We start from the raw sequence: 20767 nt of genomic DNA on the forward strand, positions 1-20767 counted from the left end.
TCCGCCCTGCTCTGTGCGTGACAGGGGGGAGCTCCCCAACCCCCTGATGGGCCCTGTTCTGTGCATGACAGGGGGCAGCGCCCCAACCCCCTGATTGGCCCTGCTCGGTGCGTGACAGGGGTGGCGCCACAACCTCCCCATCGACCCTGCCTTGAGTGTAACAAGGGGCGGTGCCCCAACCCCCAAATCGGCCCTACCCTGAGCGTGACTGAGGGTGGCATCCTCCCAATCCGCCCTGCTCTGTGCACGACAGGGGGCGGCACCCCAATTCCCTAATCGGCCCTGCTCTGAGCCCAACCAGGGGCTGCACCTAGGGATTAGGCCTGCCCTCTGCCACCTGGGAGCAGGCCTAAACCAGCAGGTCGTTATCTCCCGAGGGGTCCCAGACTGTGAGAGGGCACAGGCCAGGCTGAGGGACCCCTCCTCCCCCCCGAGTGCACAAATTTTTGTGCACCGGGCCTCTAGTATTATTAATGATAGTCAACATGCTCTACATTAGATACCCAGAACCTAGTAATCTTATAACTGGAAGCTTGTATCCATTGACCAGCATTCTCCATTTCCACAGCCATCCAGCCCTGGTAGTCATTATTCTACTCTCTGTTTCTGTGAATTTGACCTTTTAAAAAATATTCTACTTATAAATAAGGTCATATAGTATTTGTCTTTCTCTGCCTAGCTTATTTTACTTAGCATAATATGCTCCAGGTTCATCAATGTTGTCACAAATGGCAGAATTTCTTTCTTTCTTATGACTAAGATATATATATATATATATATATATGTATATATATATATATATATATATATATCATTACTCAGACCCACCTTCATGGAATATATATTTATCTATTTACACATTAATGAACACTTGTGTATATCATGGCTATCATGAATAATGCAACAATGAACAGGAGAGTGCAGATATCTTTTTTGGATAGTGATTTTGTTTCTTTTGAAAATATACTTAGAAGTGGGATTGCTGGATTGTATAGTAGTTCTATTTTTAATTTTTTGAGGAACTACCATACTATTTTCCGTAATGCCTGTACAAATTTACATTCCAAGTACACAGGGTTCCCCTTTTTTCCACGTCCTTGCCAACACTTGTTATCCTTTGTCTTTTTGATAGAAGACATCCTAAGAGATGTGAAGTAATATCACCTTTTATTACCATCATTTTTGGGAGTTAGGACTTCGATATATAAATTTTGGAGGGACACAAACATTCAGATAATAGCACTCTCCATGCTACCTCACTCCACCCATGCAGAAGAGGCCTGCTTACCTCAGTCCACCAAGACTGAGAGGAAGAAGCCTATATTTGTATCATCTTCTATCCATCTCTGTGAGCAAAATCTGCTTAGGCTTCGTGACAGATTTCATGGTCCAATGTAATGTGGCTATGGAAGATATCACTAGATATGTGTAGATCAGGGGCCCAGAGAAGTAGAAAGAACATGGGCTTTGGAGTTGATGTCTGTTCTATTTCCTAGCTGTGTAAGAGTGGCCAAGTTCCCATATCTCTTTAAGTCTCAATTTACTCTGATAATTGACTTCTTGTTAAGATGTTTGACTGAGCCGATGTGTGAAGTCCTGCTCTTGTGCCTCCTCACATAGTTCTGTGAGAAACTATGGGTATTTTCCTGTTCCCTACTCTCACAAGTGAGTGGAACGCATACCATAAGAAGAAAGCATATATTTAAATTTATTAAATAGGATAAAGAGTATCATAAATAATAACACTTCAAATTTTTGAAGGATTCATAGCAACATAGGAGCTAAATACTACCTTCAAGACTAGTAGAATGGGAAATGTAAACATACATTTATAGTACAGATGTCAATTGTCTTATTTCAACAATGGAGCATGTCTAGTAGAAAAGTGCTAAAAGACATAAATTAAGTAAAGCCTTCTAAAATTGAATGTGTAGATATTTATACAACTTTCACATAGAGGATATTGATTCCTTTTCTCTATATATCCATGAAACTCATCATCAAATAGTTCCCGAGCTTTCATATTCTGTGTCTGCCATCTGCTTTCTAATTTTGGGACTCCAAGATCCCTCAGACCTACCTTTATGCCTTGTATGGGTTAAAAAGTCTTACTAAGAAGCAGATATGTGAACAAATAACAGTAAGAAATTGGTACTGTACCAGCTTACTGAAACACAAAGAAAGGAGAGGTGGTTTTTACCTGCATTGAGGGTGGGGGGTCAGAGATGGGGGGGAGGCAAAAAGGCTCTGTAGATAAAGGAATATTTGAGTTGAAACATAAAACGTAAATGGGACTTCACCTTCATTAGGTGGACAAGATTCAGGGAAAGATCTTTACAGCCAGAAGGGATGGGATATGGTAATATAAAACAGCATGGCATGTAGGAAGAAAGCATTCCATCCAAGCAAAACTGAAGGGAGCTTCTACTCTAGAGTACACTGCCATCAGGTGGCAACAGGAGCATTATTCTTGTATGCTGAGGCATAGGTGTGGTTAGTAAACCGAGAAATTTGTTAGTTTTTTCCACTTATAACTGATTCTAAATTTAACTACATTGATAGTATAAGCTAAGTGCACCAACTAAAGGGTGTACGAAATTTTGCTCCCCACCCCAACACTGATCCTTTCTTTCTCTTTTTAAATTTCCATCATACCAGAATGTGGAAACTTAATTTCAGTTATTTAAGGATTCCTTCCCCTTTGACCCTCCACAGAGTTAGGCTTTTAATACTCCATGCTCTTCTATATCCATGCTGGCATCACTTAGGTATTTTCTTGTGTAACCTTTGGTCATTTGTGTATGCCAGTCACTGATACTTCTTTCTTGTCCCTGTCACAGAGTTATTTCAGTTTCCTTACCTGGGAAATGTTTCACTGCTCCTATGCTGCTCTTGACTACAGTGGGGCCTTAACGTACCAGTTTAATTCGTTCGGAGACCGAGCTCCTTAACTCAAATTACTCTGTCAACTCAATGCAAAAAATCCACCGAGAGACAGCTGGTATCTCAATAAACTCGTTAGTCGGGACACTCGTAAGTCAAGGCCCCACTATATAGGAAATAATGGGCAGCTCTATTTTCCTAGATACTGCACAGCATTTCTTCTTTATTCTTGCAAACTGTGATGCACTAGGAAACTCTGGGACCTTGTCAGGTACCTGTCCTCTACACTAGGGAGGGAAAACAACATTGAATTCTTCTATATATTCATAGTAATGTGGGAGTTCTGGAGTCTTAGCCAGAGTTTTGCAGGCTATCGGCTTCCTTCTCAGAGTCTACAATGTTATCCAAGCTTCCTTTGCTTTGTCTTTGAGACTTTCCTCCTCTTCTTTTTTAAACTTTATTTTTATTGTTTACACTATTACAGATGTACCCATTTTCCTCCCATTTGCCCACTCCCCCACCCATCATCGCCCCCCTTCCCTCTGGCCATTACCACTCTGTTGTCTGTGTCTATGGGTTATGCATATATGTTCTTTGCTTAATCCATTTACTTTCTTTCATCCAGTGCCCCCTCCCCCCCCACACACACTCCCTCTGACAGCTGTCAGTTTGTTCCATGTATCCATGCCTCTGTTTCTATTTTGTCTGTCAGTTTACTTTGTTCAATAAATTCCACATATGAGTGAGATCCTATGGCGTTTGTCTTTCTCTGACTGGCTTATTTCTTTTAGGAAATAATCTCCAGGTCCATCCATGCTGTCTCAAAAAGTAAGATTCCCCTTTTTCATGGCCAAGTAGTATTCCACTGTGTAAATATACCACAGCTTTTTTACCCACTCCTCTACTGATGGGCACTTGGGCTGCTTCCAAACCTTGGCTATTGTAAATAATGCTGCAATGAACAGGGGTGCATATATACTTTCGAATCAGTGTTTTAGGTTTCTTCAGATATATTCCCAGATGTGGGATTGCTGGGTCAAAAGGCAGTAATAAAAAAAAAACCAAACAACTCCCAGCAAATAAAAATCCTGGACCAGATGGCTTCACAGGTGAATTTTACCAAGGAGTCAAAGAAGAACTAGCACCTATCCTCAAACTGTTCCAAAAATGTCCAGAGGAAGGAAGACTTCCAAGCTCTTTTCAGGAGGCCAGCATTATCCAAAATTCAAGCTGATTGGAAACCAGACAGTCAAGCAGCAGACTTTAAAGTATACAAATATACCACTTTCAGGGGAAGACTTGGAGATGGGCATTTTTGTCGGTGCCCTTCTTCACTGAGCCTTTGAATGTAGCCAGCTAAGAACTGTTTCTTTCTTTGCTTCAGTCCTATTGAGCGTGTGGACGTGAGCTCCACTGGCCACCAGAGCCTGGCAATCAAGGGGCTTCCTCTGAGTGGCAGCCACAAAAACTGTCACCATACATAAAAACCAGGGCATAAGATGTGTGTACAAGCTACCCACTGGGAGTTACTACTGTTCTGGTGCACAGCAGGCTGTGTTAAGATAGCTACCACCCTCTGTGGTCTTTGGGGAGCATGACAGTTGGCCCTTACATGTGTGTTTAATTCGGATGAAGCTATGAGAATAAGCTAATAGACTTCTTACACAATAGACTGGGTGCCTCAGACGGTGGGTTTTCCTCTGTGCCCTAGGGGTGGAAGCTGGATAAGTGCTCTTTCTCAAAGTGACATTAGCATCATGGCAGAATGAGAAGGCTTCTTTGTATCTCTCTTTAAATCTACAAGTTGGACATCTATAACCCAACAAGGGTTTCTCTGTTTAACACACTAGCACAACTAATAGATCCACAAATTGATACTTCTGAAAGTGTGCAAAATGGAATACATAGGAGAAGCAGGCAGGGGAAAGGACAGAGAGAGTGCCTGCAGATGTGGTTCCCAGTCCACAACAGCTGAGACCATGACCCCAGCTAATGTGACAGCGGTGAAGATCCAGGGTATGGAAGGTTAGAGGGGCAGAAGCAGCATTAGCACCTGAGAATCTGGCTCCCTCTCCCCACTTAGGCACAGTCTGGTAACAGCAGTGATGTTTCTATGGCTTCTCAGCTACAACACAGCAGTGCCAGCAGCCACAGTGAACAATTAAACAGTCGAGTGAGCTCAGAAACCCAGCCACCTTCCTCACATGTCACCCCCAACACCACGATGTGGTGCCCCATAACTCAGGTGACCTGGACACAGTGGGAATACCCACCATCCAAGTCATCCAGGCATTGACTCCCATCACCACTGCGATGTTCACTACTTCAAATGCTCCAGCAAAGGAGCAGCGCATCAAGGACTATGAACAACCAAGGTAACATGGTAACATGGAATGAAAATGACAGTTCTCCAAAAACCAAACTCAAAGTCATGGAAGATTGTGATCCATGAGAGAGAATTCAAAATAGCAGTCATAAAAAACACCTCAACAAGATCAAAGAAAACTCAGAAAGGAAGTTCAGTGAGATTGAGAATAAAATTAATGAACAGGCGTACTTTGTCAAAGAGATTGAAACTTACTCAGGTCTTCTCTATTCTATTTATTCTGCCAGTTACTGAGAAAGGAATGTTGAAGTTTCCAACCATTATTGTTGGTTTATCTATTTTTTTTCAATGAAATAAATCTTACAGTTTTAAAGCTATGTTGCTGTTCGCATACACAGTTCAGATGGTTATATCTTTTTGAAGAATTAATTTTTTACAATTAAATAACATTTTTATCCTGATAATATTCTAGTTCTGAACTCTGCTTTGCACCATTGTTCCAGCACCATTTGTTAAATAGGCTTCTTTTCTCTATTGAATTGTTTTTGTATCTTTGACAAAAATCAATCAACCATAAATGTGTGGGCTAATTTATGGACTGTATTCTGTTTCATTAATTTATATTTATTTTTTTATTCCCCCAAATTTAAAATGATGGTGACTATTTTAGCTTCTTAACAAATTTTATTGTTGACACTATTACAGATGTCCTCATTCCCCCCCCCCCCCCCCCGCTTTTGGGAGCCCACCTCCACCCAGCCTCCGCACCCCTTCCTTCTGGCCATCACCACACTAGGTCTGTGTCTATGGGTTATAGCTAATCCCTTCACCTTCTTTCATCCAGTTATTTAAGCTTTTTAGTAAGTCTTAAAACCAAGTTGCCTCTGGGCCAATATGTAAGGATCTTAAAAGTCATCACATTGAAGTCCAAGGAATGGAGGTGTGAAATATCCCCTTGGTCTCTTCCTGTGAAATTTCAACAAGTTGAACAGCTATAACTCAACAAACGATACAAAGTATTCCCTGCTCAACATAGAGGCGTGCCTGAGAGATTTGCATATTGAAGCATCTAAAGGTGGGCAATGAAGGGGCGGGGTGGGGCGGTGAGAAGGAGGAGACTCAGACTGGCCAGGGATGCAGCTCACAGGAGGGGGGGGGGGTGCTCAGCCCAGGGAGAGGGGAGGAAGCTTAGGCTTCCTTCAGTCAGGAGGAGCAGAGAAAATCTGTGGGCACTCCTGCAAAAGTAAGCAGTGCAAATTGCGGCTGAGCTGAGAGACCTAGGAATAAATTAACAGAGGATGTGAAGGACCTATATACTGAAAATGACAAAGCATTATTAAAAGAAATTGAAAAATACACAACAAAATGGAAAGATATTCTGTGTTCATGGATTGAGAGACTCAACATAGTTAAAATGGCCATATTACCCAAAGTAATATAGAGATTTAGTGCAATGCCCATAAAAATCCCAATGTCATTTTTTAAAGAAATAGAATGACATCATCAGGTTTGTATGGAACCACAAAAGATCCCAACTAGCCAAAGCAATCCTCAGAAAAAAGATCAAAGCTGGAGGTATCATGCTACCTGACTTCAAATTATACTACAGAGCTACGATAATTAAAGCAGTATGGTATTGGCAGATAAACAGACACAGAGATCAATGGAACAGAATTGAGAGTTCAGAATAAAACCACATGTACATGGGCAGATACTTTTCGACAAAGGAGCTAGAAACACAGAATGGAGAAAACCTCTTCAATAAATGGTGCTCAGAAAATTGGAAAGCCACATATAAACAAATGAAACTAGATTATAGTTTGCCCCCATGTACAAAAATTAATTAAAAATGGGATGAAAGACCTAAATACAAGATCTGAAACATGTACCCTATTCTCTCACACATGCTCAACCCCCTCCATTATTCACATCCTCCACCACAGTAGTACATTTGTTTCAATTGATGAACCTACATTGACATATCACAATGTGTCTGTATTTCCCCCATTGATGGCAGAGTTTCCATCACAGTTTTAGCTCCCTGTGTTGCTCCAAACCATGAGTGGGGCACACTCTCATTGCAGGACTGAGGAAGAAAAAAAACCTGAATAAGTTACCCTCATGCAGGTTACTTGTCTGTTTTAACTGTCCGCCACCATCTGCCTGCTTTTGGTTACTTTGATCAGGGAATAAAAACCTTTGGTAGACTTCCTTACGTTTACTGCTTGTATTCTGAATTGCGTATGATGTGGGGGCACCCTATCTTTTGGTATTTAGTTTTAGTCTTGTCATACTTGAGAGACAGAATTAAATATGATCTAGTCCTTTGCCCCCCAGAGCAGGTCCAGGGGAGAGAGACCCAGGCACATGCTACAACAACACACTATGTAATTAGTGTTGGCATACAGGGGGCTGTGGTAAGGGTTTGTGGGGAACTCAGAGGAGCATGCTCCTCTGAGTGGGAACAGAGGAATCAAATAGGATCAGAGATACACGGTGTGTGTGGGGGTGTGTGTGTGTGTGTGGAGAAATCAACTGGATAATAAGAGAGATGGATTTCTGCATAGGGGTAGTAATCAGAAAAGAGGCCATATTGAGGAGAATGGAAAGATGGAAGTAGGGAGGAGGGAGGAGGTTGACAGGCAGGGAAGGAGACCCCTCTGGAGGCGGAAAGAGGCAGGACCACTTCCGGCAGGGGAGGGGGAGTGGACAAGCTCAGACCCAAGGAGAGGCTTGGAGAGAGCAGACGTCTTCTGGACTCAAAAGGACGAGGTGAGCTAAGGTGCCCAGCTTAATGAAAACTGTGGTGCCCTCTGGTCTGCAGCTCTGACCTGCTTGACTCCTTACGCCCCCAAGTTTTGCAGAAAACCCGCTAGGAGGTTGGGAGCTAACCGCTTTGAAGTGGTTGGGTTTAGAGGTGCCTGGATCCGGTTTGCAAGGGAGAAAGGAGGGGGCGCAATCTCCTTTGGGCACAGAATGAAGAGATGTGGACTCTGTTAAGGCAACAGGAGGGAGGGATGCAGACCCGTTTGGTACTGCAGAAAGGAGAGAAGGGGAAATCGTTCAGGCGGTAGAAGGGATGGAGCAGAAACCTTCAGTTCTGGAGAGAGACAAGCGGTGACAGAAATCTCTAAGCCTGGAGAAAGGTATCAGGACCTGATTTGGGCCACAGCAAAAGGGATCAGGACTTGGAGAAAGAATGAAGCAGAATGCCTTTTGAACAGCTGCAATGACCCGGATCAGAGGGGGAGAAAACAGGGACTAGTACGCGGTAGATTTCGGTTTGAAAAGGGAAGGGACACAACTTGGTAGGTTTCAGGAACAAGGAATATACAAAAGCGTAATACCGTTGGATTTGTGGGTGAGGTGTCCATGTTGCAGAAAGGATGGGACTGATCACTTGTAGACGTGGATGTGAGGGGGCGGTCTTGGGGGAGGGGCGGTGCAGGGACGTACTGCAGAGCGGAGGGAGGGGGCATATTAAAAGGAAGGGGAAGTGCGGAGAACTACTGCAGAGCGGAGGGAGGGGGCATATCGCGGAGGGGCTTTGAGTGGCTGTACTGCCGAGGAGATGTGGGCGGTGTTAGGCCAGGGGCGGAGCAAAGTGGTACTGCAGAGAGGAGGGAGGGCGCCGGTTTGGGGGGAAAGATGGACTGAGATGTGATGTAGTTAGAAAGAGTGGGTGGAGATGTTGAAGCGGGGGGAGTGTGTGGGATTGAGGTGGTCAGACTGTGGTCCACCAAAACCGCTTGCGCGCTGAGGTCCTGAGATGGGCGGGGCTCTGGTCGTTGCGGTTACGCAGTATTGAGTTGCGGCAGACTTGTGTAGGGTAAAGGGGTGGGGTGATAGAACTGACTGGTGGGTGTTTAGAGGCAAAAGGAGGTAGGGTTTACAAACCAGATGGTCTGGGTTTCTAGGTATGAGAATCCCGTAGTTGAAGGGTTTGGGGCCCAAGGTTTGATGAGGTTGCCCCCTCCTTCAGAAAATCTGGTGAATCTCCTCCTCCCTCTCATTCCATTGTCCCCTAACTCAGACCCCTTCCCCTCAGGTTCAGCTGTTACATTACCTCCCAGAAAAATGGATAGGAGAAATGACTACGGTTATAGGATGCCCCCGGTCCAGGTGAGGCCCTTCTGCAATTCTTGCCTGGCCAGCTGCGCCATCTTGAGTTCACTTCCTGCTTTGAGCCCCCTACCACTCTGTAGTCGCGTCATTTTCTGACTAGCCTGTCTCAGTCCACCCCAGCGTGGTGGAGGAGGGGGAGAAAAAACATAAGGCCTGACTCTTTCTTTTGCTCTCTTCCTTTTCCCTCGCCCTCCCTTTCAATCACTGCTCAGAGGAAGGGGAGACCTTCATGGACAGGGTGGGCTGTAGGGAGATCAGATGAATCAGCAGATCATAATCCTAAGTGTATAGGGCCCTCTGCCTACCCCTGGGAGCTTGGGGCTTCACTTCCCTCCAGATGTACACGTTGAGACCACTTGAAGAGGACAGTGTCTTGCTGATGCATACCCTCTTGGCAGCAACAAAGGACCCCCTGGCTATGGACCCACCAGTTGCCAACCGACTTAAGAAAAGCAAGACCAAGAAGGCCCCTATTAAGGCTGTTACTAAGACAATACCTGTTGCTCCCCCAGTCCCATCTGCCAATGTGATTACCATCAACAAGCCTAAAATACCTTTGCAGGTTTTAAAACTGCCAATCAGCCCCCAGATCAGCTAGGCTTCAGCTACCACTGAGGCAGCTAATATTCAAGCTTCTTCAGTCACCACTCAGTCTAAAAAAGCCAACAAGACAAAGAGAGTTACTGCTAAGGCAGCCCAAGGCCCTCAATCTCCAACTGGCAGTGAGAGTGTCACTACACAGATCAAGTCACCCTTGAAGGCCCTCTACCTATCAGTCATCCCACAGACTACCCCGGCTCCACTTGCCAGTGAGTCAGCAAATTCCCAGGCCTTAGTAGCCTCCATCAAGCCTAAGAAAGCTTCCAAGGCTAAGAAGGCTGCCGATAAGGCCATATATAATTCCACTGAGATCTCATTGGCTTCAAACACCATCCACACAGCTACCACCCAAGGCCAAATTACCAATGAGACAACCAATACCCAGGCCACGGCAGCTTCCATTTGAACTAAGAAAGCCTCCAAAGACAAGAGGGCAACTGTTAAAGGCACAAATACTGACACTGTCCTAGGGGCCCCAGATACCACTGAGAGAGGTATCAGGCAGATTGAGGCCTCGGCAGCGGCTATCCGGGCCAAAAAATCCAAAGGCAAGAAGGCTGCCTATGAGATCTCTGAGGCCCCACCTGCCGTTCAAATGGTCACAAACCAAGCTCTAGCTGCCACTCTTCAGGTCAAGAGAGGTTCCAGGGCTCAGAAGACTTCCACTAAGGCCCGGGTAGCTAAAACTCAGATTCAAATTGTTGACCAAGGAGCTCAGGCCAAGATGGCCAGCTCTCAGACCAACTTAAGTACCCTTGAGACTCAGGTTGCTGCTGCTGTCCAGGCCCTGGCAGATGACTACCTGGCTCAGTTGAGTCTGGAGCCCACAACCAGGACCCGGGGCAAGAGGAACCGAAAGGTGAGATCTCTGATATCACGATCCTTAAATTTGCACTTGGTTTCCATTCCTATCCTCCTAGTTTGTTCATTTAGTCTATAAAATTGTACTGAGCCTTTTTACCTTGAGACAGTCTCTGTGTTCAGATAGGCTGTGAGAGATGCTGAGAAGAATGTGATGGAGTTCCTGCTCCTTAGCAGTTCACAGATTGGTGGGAAAATAAGACATCCATATACTTAATGACAACCCAGATATAATGCAACATGTATTTACATAGTAGTTACCATGCACCAGGCTTTGTGTTGGATACATTCACAAAGGTAGTTTTCATGTTTTGAAAGAAATTCTTACCAGCTAGGGATCATATGTCCCAGTTTTACAGATAAGAAAATTGAGTCCCAGAAAGATGAAGAGACTTGTCCAAGGGGTACAGCTAGCAGAGTTAGTGGTGGCCAAAGGAAGAGGAACCCCAGGCCCTGCCTTTGGGTTGCTCCTTTCCCAGCTGGGAAATGAAACTCCTGCCTGGAAGACAGTGAAAGACAAGTCTAGGACTCAGGGTGGTCAAAAGTAAGGTCAGGACCCACTACAGGGAGGGTTTAAGGGACTTTCAGGAGGAGGTAGGGTAAGGAAACAGAGCCATCTCTTTCACCTGGTGACTCTGGACCTTCCTTCTTTCTGATGATGCAGTTCAAGCATCTGATTGGGCATGAGAGAGGTGGCCGTAATTACAGGTGGAATCCATGGGGCCAGAGGCCTCCGCCACCCCGAGATGTGGCCATTTTGCAAGAAAGGGTAAGACTCCTATGCTGCCCAGTCTTTTCTTCACCTGCCCCCTTTGGCATTCTCCTGAGTTTTCTAAAACATATTGAGATTTCCCTATGTATTCCTCTTCTCCCAGGCAAATAAGTTGGTGAAATACCTGTTGGTTAAGGACCAGACAAAGATCCCCATCAAGCGCTCAGGTAGAGTCATACATACCCTCCTCCCTTAGCTCTCTTCTCACTCCCCCCTCCCCAACCCCCTGGGGGCTATTTCCCTCATATGTCCTCCCCTACTCTCCTCACACTGTGTTAATGGCATCTCCCATTAAACATAGTTTAGGACTCAGACTGCACTGACCCCACAGGGCTTGCAAAAGGGCTGCAGCTTTGTGGCCTCTGCTCAGCCCAGGTGCTCCCACCTCTCCCCTCCTGCAGACATGCTGAAGGATGTCATCCAGGAATATGGTGAATATTTCCCAGAGATCATTGAACGAGCAAGCTACGCTCTGGAGAAGGTGAAGGGGCAGCCCTGGAGGATGGGTGCAGTGGCGAAGCCTTGAATCAAACAAAGGTGTATACGTCCCTTCTGAGGGGACTACAGAGACTCTCTAACTCAGCCCCATCACTGTGAAGATGGGCAGGCAGTGACCTAGGGAGGTGCATAGACTTGCCAGGAGTCACACAAGTAAGTGGTAAAAGCACAGCTAGGACTCAAGCCAACCAACTTAGTCCTGACTTCTGTCTGCTGCTGGACATGTCCTGGAATGTATTCCAGATGCTCACCTCTTCCTTCTATTCCTCATTCTCTGTTTGCCTAGATTCCAACTAATCACAAGGGTGATATTGATAACAATAGCACATTTCTTGCCTGTTTTCTGTATGCTGGCCTCATAGCTAAGTACTTTACATTTATTATCACACACACACACACACACACACACACACACACTGGCCCCTAGGTACAAGGGGAGCTGTGGGATGCTCAGGAAGCTCATTGATGCCTAGGCTGAATTTTGTTATCTCACAGGTTATTCTTTTACTTGGCAGATGTTTCGAGTCAATCTGAAGGAGATTGATAAGCAAAGTAGCTTGTATATTCTCATCAGCACTAAGGAATCCTCCGCAGGCATACTGGGAACGTAAGCTGGGAAAGGGCTGGGTGGGAGGGAGGCTTCTGCTTTTGTCCATGGCACTACCCCATCCCTGTCTGCTGCCCCACACTTCCTTAGAGAGTCAGGAAAGACAGGCCTGAAAGCCCGTTCCAGCCCCCGCATGTAGCTGGAACCCTGCCCACAAAAGTTGTGCCTGGTTATGATGGACTGAAGGGTGTCGAAGCCTGGGTGGGGCAGTCCTACTGTCAGGTTGTCTGTCGGTCCAGAAGCTTCCCAGGAAGGCAGCCCTGCCACTGCTTGTCTCTTCCTGCTGGTCTTGATAGAGTGGTTCTCACGGGAGGCCTTCCTGGTGTGGGTGGATCACGATGCTCGAAGGGCAGGAGCACCGGTGGCTGTGAATTCTCTGGTGGCTGAGGGGCCTATGAGAGGAAGAAGGGCCTCGCATTGGCGGAGTGCCAGGGTCTAACTCTGTTGGGGGGATTTCTCTGTCCTCTCAGCAGCCCGGGGAGGGGAGGATGTGATTTCCCGTTTCACTGGACAGGAGACTGAGGCTCAGGGGTCTAAGTGTCTTGCCCAGGGTCACGTGGAGCTTGAAGCATAGACTGGGCAGAACTCTCCCATACTTGAGGAATCTGGGAGAGGCTAGCCTAGTGAGCTGGCTGGTGTGTTTTTTGCAGATGGCTGCGGACATAAACATTCTCTCTGTCCTGTTATTCCCCTAGGACCAAGGACACACCCAAACTAGGTCTTCTCATGGTGATTCTGAGTGTCATTTTTATGAATGGCAACAAGGCCAATGAGGGTGAGTGGCTGAGCATGCAGCTGAATGGGTGGCCATGGTCAGAATTCCACATGTTCATTTTCTGTCCCTCTCCTCTTGCCTCCCCTTGCAGCTGTCATCTGGGAGGTGCTGCGCAAGTTGGGGCTGCGCCCTGGGTATGATTGGGCTCTCTCAGCACTTGCTGTCCGTGTTGTCCTTTGGCAAGAGAGGATGGTCCCAGGATCGCATCAGCCTGGTGGTCTGGTGGAGCGGGCGGGGGTATCGGGCTGGGTAGATGGTCCATGTCTCTGATATGGGTGAATGGGGAAACTAGTCCTTAACTCCCTGCTCCCTCTCTCCTCTGTGTCCTCTGTCTGTTCTAAGATGAGATATAAGATAGACCTTCAGGGTATCCCTGGCAAAGAACCATTTGGCCTCAACTGCCTACTGCTAGTGATCATGTATGTGTTTACTGTTTTTTTGGTTTCATGAAGATGGCCACATGTGCTAGAGAGGTGTCTTCCATGTTGTGAAATGCCTCTGTCCTCATCTGGGAAGTTCTGATTTCTGTTCATGGGTTATTTTTCCCATTGTCAGGGTGAGGCACTCGCTCTTTGGGGAAGTGAGGAAACTCATCACAGACGAGTTTGTGAAGCAGAAGTAAGTGGTGTTTGGGGGCGTTGTCAGGCCCTGAAGTGTTCTGGGTGTGTTGGTCTGGTCCAGCAGGTGCTTGATAAGCCCCTTTCTTACACTAGCTTTAGAGGTATCGGCATCCTGTGCCCCAAATCTGAGTCTTGTCCACAATTCCCATGGGTGGGACATTCCAAGGCTGGGCCAGATCAAACACAAGGCCCTTGTTAGGGGGGTGTGCTCAGAGCAGAGTGTCTGAAGAATGGCTCCTCTGTTTACAACACACCCAACAGGAACTTGGGCTTACTCCTCACAGGTGGCAGGGTACATTGGCCTCCCTGTGACATCATGCCCTACACATGTCTCCCTTGCAGCACCAAGTGACTCTTGCACACAGTCAATGGGAAATGGCTTAATAGTGGAGGCCAGACCATGAGCTATGTTTGGGAGTGAGTCTGGGGATGAAGGGTCTTGGAAATCTCCAGGAGCTGAGTTTAGTGTTTGAAGGAAGTTTTCACCTGGTTCCCAGTGGTTAGACAACAGATTTGTTTGTTTAGAAGCAAGTTTCATTTCCTTTCTCTAAGGTACCTGGAGTACAAGAGGGTCCCCAACAGCAGACCACCTGAATATGAGTTCTTCTGGGGCTTGCGCTCCTACCATGAGACTAGCAAGATGAAAGTCCTCAAGTTTGCCTGCAAGGTAATAGGAGACCTGCCCTGACTTGGCATATTAAGGGTACGGGTTGCCCCTGATTGGGGCAGACTATGTATAGGGATGGGCAGGTACAGGGCAGCCTGCAGTTCATATATAAACATATGGAATTTAATTTTGTCCCAGGATGCTGCTCAACATAAAGTTTACATTGTTTCAGTCATTCTTCATAGTTTGCATTAGTGTGCTCAGAATGCTCTAACAAAATACCATAGACTGGATGGCTTAAATGACAGAAATTTATTTTTTCATAATCCTGGAGGCTAGAAGTACCAGATCAAGGTATAACAGCGTTAGTTTCTGCTGAGGTCTCTTTTCCTGGAAAGCAGATGGATGCCTTCTTACTGTGTCCTAAGATGGTGGAGAGAGAGCCTCTTCTTATGGGGACACTAATCCTATTGGATCACAGTCGCACCATTATGACTTCATTTAACTTGACCTCCATAAAGGCCCGATCTCCAAATACAGTCACATTGGGGGCTGGTGCTTCAGCATATGAATTTTTGGGAGACACAGCAGTTAATCCATAACACATTTACTCTCTTATCACTTCTCATATTACAGATGAAGACACTTGGGCTCAATAAGGTTAAGTAACTTATCCAAGGTCACACAGTACCTAAGTCATTAGAGCTAAAATTGGATCTCAAGACTGACCCATGATAGTCTTGAAAAATATTGCTACTAGTTTTATACAAAGCCCATAATCTGCACTTAATACATAATTATAAGGTTATTTTCCTTATAATGATTATCATTCCCATTTCAGGTGCAGAAGAAAGACCCCAAGGACTGGGCTGCTCAGTACCGGGAGGCGGTGGAGATGGAAGTCCAGGCTGCAGCTGTGGCTGTGGCTGAGGCTGAGGCCAGGGCTGAGGCAAGAGCCCAAATGGGAATTGGAGAGGAAGCTGTGGCTGGGCCCTGGAATTGGGATGACATGGATATCGACTGCCTAACACGGGAAGAGTTAGGCGATGATGCTCAGGCGTGGAGCAGATTTTCATTTGAAATTGAGGCCAGAGCCCACGAAAATGCAGATGCCAGCACCAACATCGACTTCAGCAGAGGAGCTGGCACCGCAGCTAGCTTCCACAATGGTGCTAGCATTAGCTTCAGTGGTGCACCCAGCCCCAGTGGTGGTGGCTTTGGTGGCAGAACTGGCATTAGCTTTGGTGGCACACCCAGCACCAGTGCCAGCTTCAGCAGCACAGCCAGCGTTAGCTTTGGTGGCACACCTTATACCAGTGCCAGCTTCGGTGGTGGGGTCAGCTCTAGTTTCAGTGGCCCACTCATCACCACTACCAGTTTCAGTGGCGGGGCCAGCCCTGGCTTTGGAGGCACACTGAGCACCACTGCTGGCTTCAGTGGTGCTCTCATTACCAGTACCAGCTTTGGCAGTGCCCCCAGCACCGGTGCCGTCTTTAGCGGTGCACTTAGCACCAGCACTGGCTTTGGTGGCACACTCAGTACTAGTGTCTGCTTTGGTGGCTCTCCCAACTCTGGTGCCAGCTTTGGTGGCACGCTCAGTACTAGTATCTACTTCGGTGGCTCTCCGAGCACCAGCACTGGTTTTGATAGCATCCTCAGCACCAGTGTCTCGTTCAGTGGCTCTTCCAGCACCATTGCTGACTTTGGCAGCACACTGAGCACCAGCATCTGCTTCAGTGGCTCTCCCAATCCTAGTGCTAGCTTTGGTGGTGCAATCAGCACCAGTGTCGGCTTTGGCGGTGCGCTCAACACCAGTGCTGGTTTCAGCAGTGCTGTTGGTGGTAGCCCCGGCTTCAGTGGTACACCCACCACCAACTCTGGCTTTGGCGGTATGTTCAGCACTAGTGCTGACTTCACGGGGGCACTTAGCGCCACTACTGACTTTGCAAGTGCCCCTAGCGCCAGCATTGGCTTTGGTGCAGGTCCCAGCACCAGTTTCTTTGGTAATGTGCCTAATACCAACCTATGCTTTGGTGGCCCTCCTAGCACCAGCGCCTGCTTTAGTGGAGCTACCAGTGCCAGTTTTGGTAATGGGCTTAGCACCAGTGTGGGTTTTAACTTTGGCGATGGGTTAAGTGCCGGCACTGGATTTGGTGGTGGACTGAGCACCAGCACTGGCTTCAATGGTGGACTAGGCACCAGCACTGGCTTCAATGGTGGACTAGGCACCAGTGCTGGCTTTGGTGGCGGACTGATCTCCAGCGATGGCTTTGGTGGAGGACTGGGCACCAATGCTGGTTTTGGCAGCACACTTGGCACCAGTGCTGGCTTTAGTGGTAGCCTCAACATCAGTGATGGCTTTGGTGGTGGGCCTAATACCAGCTTCGACGGAGGACTGAGTACCATCATTGGCTTTGGCAGTGGTTCCAACACCAGTATTGGCTTTACTGGCGAACCCAGCACCAGCATTGGCTTCAATGGTGGACCCAGTTCTATCGTTGGCTTCGGCGGTGGACTGAACACCGGTGCTGGCTTCAGCGGTGGACCGAGCAACGGTGCTCCCTTTGGTGGTGGAGCCACCAGCCTTGGTGCCTGTAGCTTCTCCTATGGCTAGTGAGGTTTCAGGTAATTACAGCATTTCCATAGCCAAGGCCCATGGGTATGCATATAAGTTCTGGGAAATGTTATAAGAAACCCCGAGGTGGGAGGGCAGGGTGGGGAGATGAAGACAGTGGAGGAATTATGAGAAAACAGTATATTTGATGCTAAAATATGTTCCTTTTTGGCGTTTTGTTTTCAGGTTTATGACCCACATTTACAGATCCCGCTAATGAGCTGCAGCAGTCCCTCCTTCCCATGAAGCCAAGGAACATCCCTGGGATCTTTGTCCACCCAGCAGTCTAAGCAGATACTACCCATCAGCTGAGGTTGACATGCTATGAAAAATCCAGTTGCCAGTCCTGCTTTCTTGTTCGCTTTCTGTGTGCTGTTGTTGTACTTTGGTATCAGCGTTCCATTAAATTTGCAAAATGAACTGGAGTTGTTTTCTTTCTTTATTATGCTTAATTGTTGTGAGTGACATTTTGAGTTCATAGAAGAGCTAAAGATCGGCATAGCTCTTTGGGAAATGTGGAGTCCAGCTTTTGGCTAAAAGGAAAGGATTACTTCAGTGGGATACAGACCTGGGGAAAGCATGGCAGGAATATGAACAAAGATATGGAGGGGGAAAGCCTGGAACAGAATGCACAGGGAGAAGGTTCTGGACAGTAATTATACATTCATTTTGAGATGTTTGTGTAAGAATTAAGGGGGGCAGTAACTAGAGGGTGACACAGGAACAAGGGAGAGTTTTATTGGGATAGGAGAGAGACCTGACCATGTTGCAGAGACCGTCGGGGCAAAAGCCAATAGAAAAGGACAGGAAATAGAAAAAGAATAGTCATGAATTGACTGAAGTAGGCAATCCCTGAGAAGGTGGGGTGGGCTAGAGTACCAGAAAATACTGTATGAGTTTGTCTTTTCAGCACTGGATTACTGATACCTGGCCAGAAATACTATGTGCATGTCTGCTGTATAGAAGGCACGCTGCTAGAGATCCTGTGCATGACACAGAAAGTTGTAAGAACTGTGGGTCTGTGGTCAGATAATGGGATGCATGTATTTAAGAAGTCACACTGGGGAGAAGTCTACATGGTGCCAATGTCCATCGAGTGGGTGGTCATGGAGTTGAGGGGGACTGGGAGGCTTAGGGTATTCTTTGGATTATTTACATGGACAGTGATGACACTCAGAATGGCAGCAAGAGTTGGAGAAGACAGGAGCACTGTGGTCCAAGTACAGCTTCTCTGAGTATAGGGATGATGGTGTCGTGGCCCAGGAACACTGCCCACCAAGGAACAAAGCCCATAGGCAGACACAGAGACCTATCTCCTCCCAGAAGTCTTTCCTCCAGGAAGCTCTCACCCATTCCACATCCCCACAGCACCAGAGCCACTTTGCGGGGTCAGGATCTTAAGATGATCCTGTGGGAGAAGCCTCACAATGACCACCTCTCCCCTCTTAGAGGCAGTAAGCGAAGTTTTCATTGATCAGAGAATGAAAATTAAGGAAAAGGTTTCATCCAGAGCTAGACAGCTCCTTGGTTGTAGCTAGAAATCGACATCTGTTTTGGAACTGCCGAGGGCTTCTTCACTGGAAGCAGGGTCTCCCAGTGAGACCAAATCCAAAGTCTTCTAAGTGTAGAAGAGCAAGGATAGAAGCTTCTAAAGGTGGAAGACAGTCAGGAAAGAGGTAGTTTGACTTCCTGGAGAGAGCTCAGTAGTGGGCAGGGACAGTGTCCAGGGCTTCCTCAGGATCTCGGGTGATGTCCACATTCTGAGAGAAGAAAGCCCAGGATTAACAGGAAGGAGACAGCAGTGTGGAGCCCCATCCCATCCCATCGGCTGTCCTGTCTACCAGGCTCCCCTCCTTCAGCCAGGCCTGCATCCTGATCCTTTTCTCAGGAGAGCCTGGAGGAGTCTGGTCTGAGGCCTTTTTGGGAGGGGCTGCCCTAGCCCTGCATCTCCATGCTGCCTCCAAATCTGGGCGGAGGTTCCAGCATTTCTAGGTGCTGGTTATTCTATTTGATGGTGCAAAACACCCAAGGTCTGTGGCACTGGGGTGGCCCTTTGGGTGGGGAGGGTGCTTTCACCATGTGCCCGCATAGGTCCCAGAGGCCCTCACCTACCTCAGGCTTCTCTCGGTGTGTGTTTACGGCCTCCACATTCAGGTAGATGGACTCCACTTTGCATCCTCAAAAAGAAAAACCCATCCATAAGTCCCCAATGAAAGAATAAGTCTTTCCTGAGGTGTCATTCCTCAACGTGCCCATCACCACCCACACCCCCAGCTCCATGCTGTGTGTAGTTGTGACTTCCCGGTAGGGAGGGAACTTAGACCAGCTTTGTGATGTGTGGGGAAGACACCAGGCCTAAGAGGCCACCAAAGAGACATCCTGCCAGCTCTTCCCCTAATAGTCTCAGTGGTCTCTGAGCCTCAGTTGCTCAACTGTCAATGGCGAGAAGAAAAGAGACAATCTCTGGGGCTCCCCCAAGTCTTGTGGTCTGTGGGACAGCAATCTAATCTTCATAATAATGATGGAGCTCTGTGGTCCTCCCAGCTCTGTCAGGTGGTGAAGTGGTGGAGGAGATCTGGGCCACTGCCTTGAGACCATCAGCCCCAGATAAAGTGTAATTAGAGGACAATGGTTATGGAACCTTCAAGGTGTGTCTTGGGGAAGTCACAGGGAGTTTTGGGGAGCCTGAAGAAGGAGGACAGTGGTATCATGGGGCTGGGGCTGGTAGAGGAGACCCAATGCCTATGGAAGCCCCCTTAGCTCCATCTCTGAGTTGCACTCTACTCTGGGATTCAGTACACCATTTGTCCTGTTCACAGTCCAGAAAGATTTGTCTGTCTCTTCCCTGATCATGAACATTTCACAGCTAACTAATGCCCCAAGAGAGTCTAGCCTTTGAGGCCTTTCTTCAATATGGCCCCAACATACACTTAATTGTTCCCCTGGTCCCCTTTGGAGACTACTCTCCCCGCCCCCCTTACCCCCCGTGACCCTGCTACAGTTTGGTGTTCTATGCTCAGTGCTCATCTTGCCACCACCAGGCCCACCTCTACCAGGACATCCAACTACCCACACAAGGAACCTCCCCTAGGACTCTACTGGGCAAATGGTAGGCACTGGAGGTATTCTCATGGCCTCTATGTGACTTTCCCCAGATAAAGGTAGGGGCTCTCACCATAAGCCACAGGTGTGAGTTTGAGCACTGTGTGCAGAGGGCACTTGAGATACGGCAGCTCATCTGGAAAGGAGGAAAAGCAGCCATCAGAGACAGGGTGCTGGGGGGGGGTCTCCAGGCCCCCAGGCCTGCAGGTTGACAGCACTCTCCCCTGTCCACAGCCCTGCCCCATGGTCGGCCTCCCCTGGGGCCCACTCCCCCACAGGCTGCAGGGTGGCCAGGGAGGAAGAGAGCAGAGGGGAGGCAGGCGGGCCCTGGGGAATGCAGCCAGACTGTGGGTCCCCCGGGATGGTCAGGATGGTCA

General features: G+C 47.6%; 2 protein-coding genes and 1 non-coding gene across 7 annotated transcripts in view; 2 read left to right on the plus strand and 1 right to left on the minus strand.

Moving 5' to 3' along the window:
• The first annotated feature begins 7905 nt into the window (after nucleotides 1–7905).
• Nucleotides 7906–17607, plus strand: TRO (trophinin). 3 transcript variants are annotated; one of them, XM_059680490.1, is made up of 13 exons: nucleotides 7906–7981; nucleotides 9258–9331; nucleotides 10695–10793; nucleotides 11460–11564; nucleotides 11671–11734; nucleotides 11969–12048; nucleotides 12581–12672; nucleotides 13368–13447; nucleotides 13539–13581; nucleotides 14003–14065; nucleotides 14620–14734; nucleotides 15516–17299; nucleotides 17475–17607. In XM_059680490.1, the coding sequence occupies exons 2-12, from the start codon at nucleotides 9287–9289 to the stop codon at nucleotides 17286–17288; spliced, it is 2559 nt and encodes an 852-aa protein (XP_059536473.1). In that variant the 5' UTR covers nucleotides 7906–7981; nucleotides 9258–9286; the 3' UTR covers nucleotides 17289–17299; nucleotides 17475–17607. The 3 variants fall into 3 exon arrangements, with proteins under 3 accessions (XP_059536473.1, XP_059536474.1, XP_059536475.1); XM_059680491.1 differs by having other exon boundaries at nucleotides 10701–10793; XM_059680492.1 differs by having other exon boundaries at nucleotides 10719–10793.
• LOC132225439 (small nucleolar RNA SNORA11) lies at nucleotides 14268–14396 on the plus strand. Its single transcript, XR_009450938.1, has one exon. It is a non-coding gene; the product is annotated as a small nucleolar RNA SNORA11 (small nucleolar RNA).
• PFKFB1 (6-phosphofructo-2-kinase/fructose-2,6-biphosphatase 1) overlaps nucleotides 17272–20767 on the minus strand; it is a 46784-nt gene continuing 43288 nt past the window's right edge. For all 3 annotated transcript variants that reach the window (XM_059680494.1, XM_059680495.1, XM_059680493.1), the window contains 3 exons: nucleotides 20464–20526; nucleotides 19401–19465; nucleotides 17272–19048 (listed from right to left, as the gene is read on the minus strand). In XM_059680494.1, the coding sequence (XP_059536477.1) occupies nucleotides 18989–19048; nucleotides 19401–19465; nucleotides 20464–20526 (188 nt within the window). In that variant the 3' untranslated portion in view covers nucleotides 17272–18988. The remainder of the gene's footprint in view (nucleotides 19049–19400; nucleotides 19466–20463; nucleotides 20527–20767) is intronic.

This window comes from Myotis daubentonii, chromosome X, assembly GCF_963259705.1.
Source record: "Myotis daubentonii chromosome X, mMyoDau2.1, whole genome shotgun sequence".
Lineage (NCBI taxonomy): Eukaryota > Metazoa > Chordata > Mammalia > Chiroptera > Vespertilionidae > Myotis > Myotis daubentonii.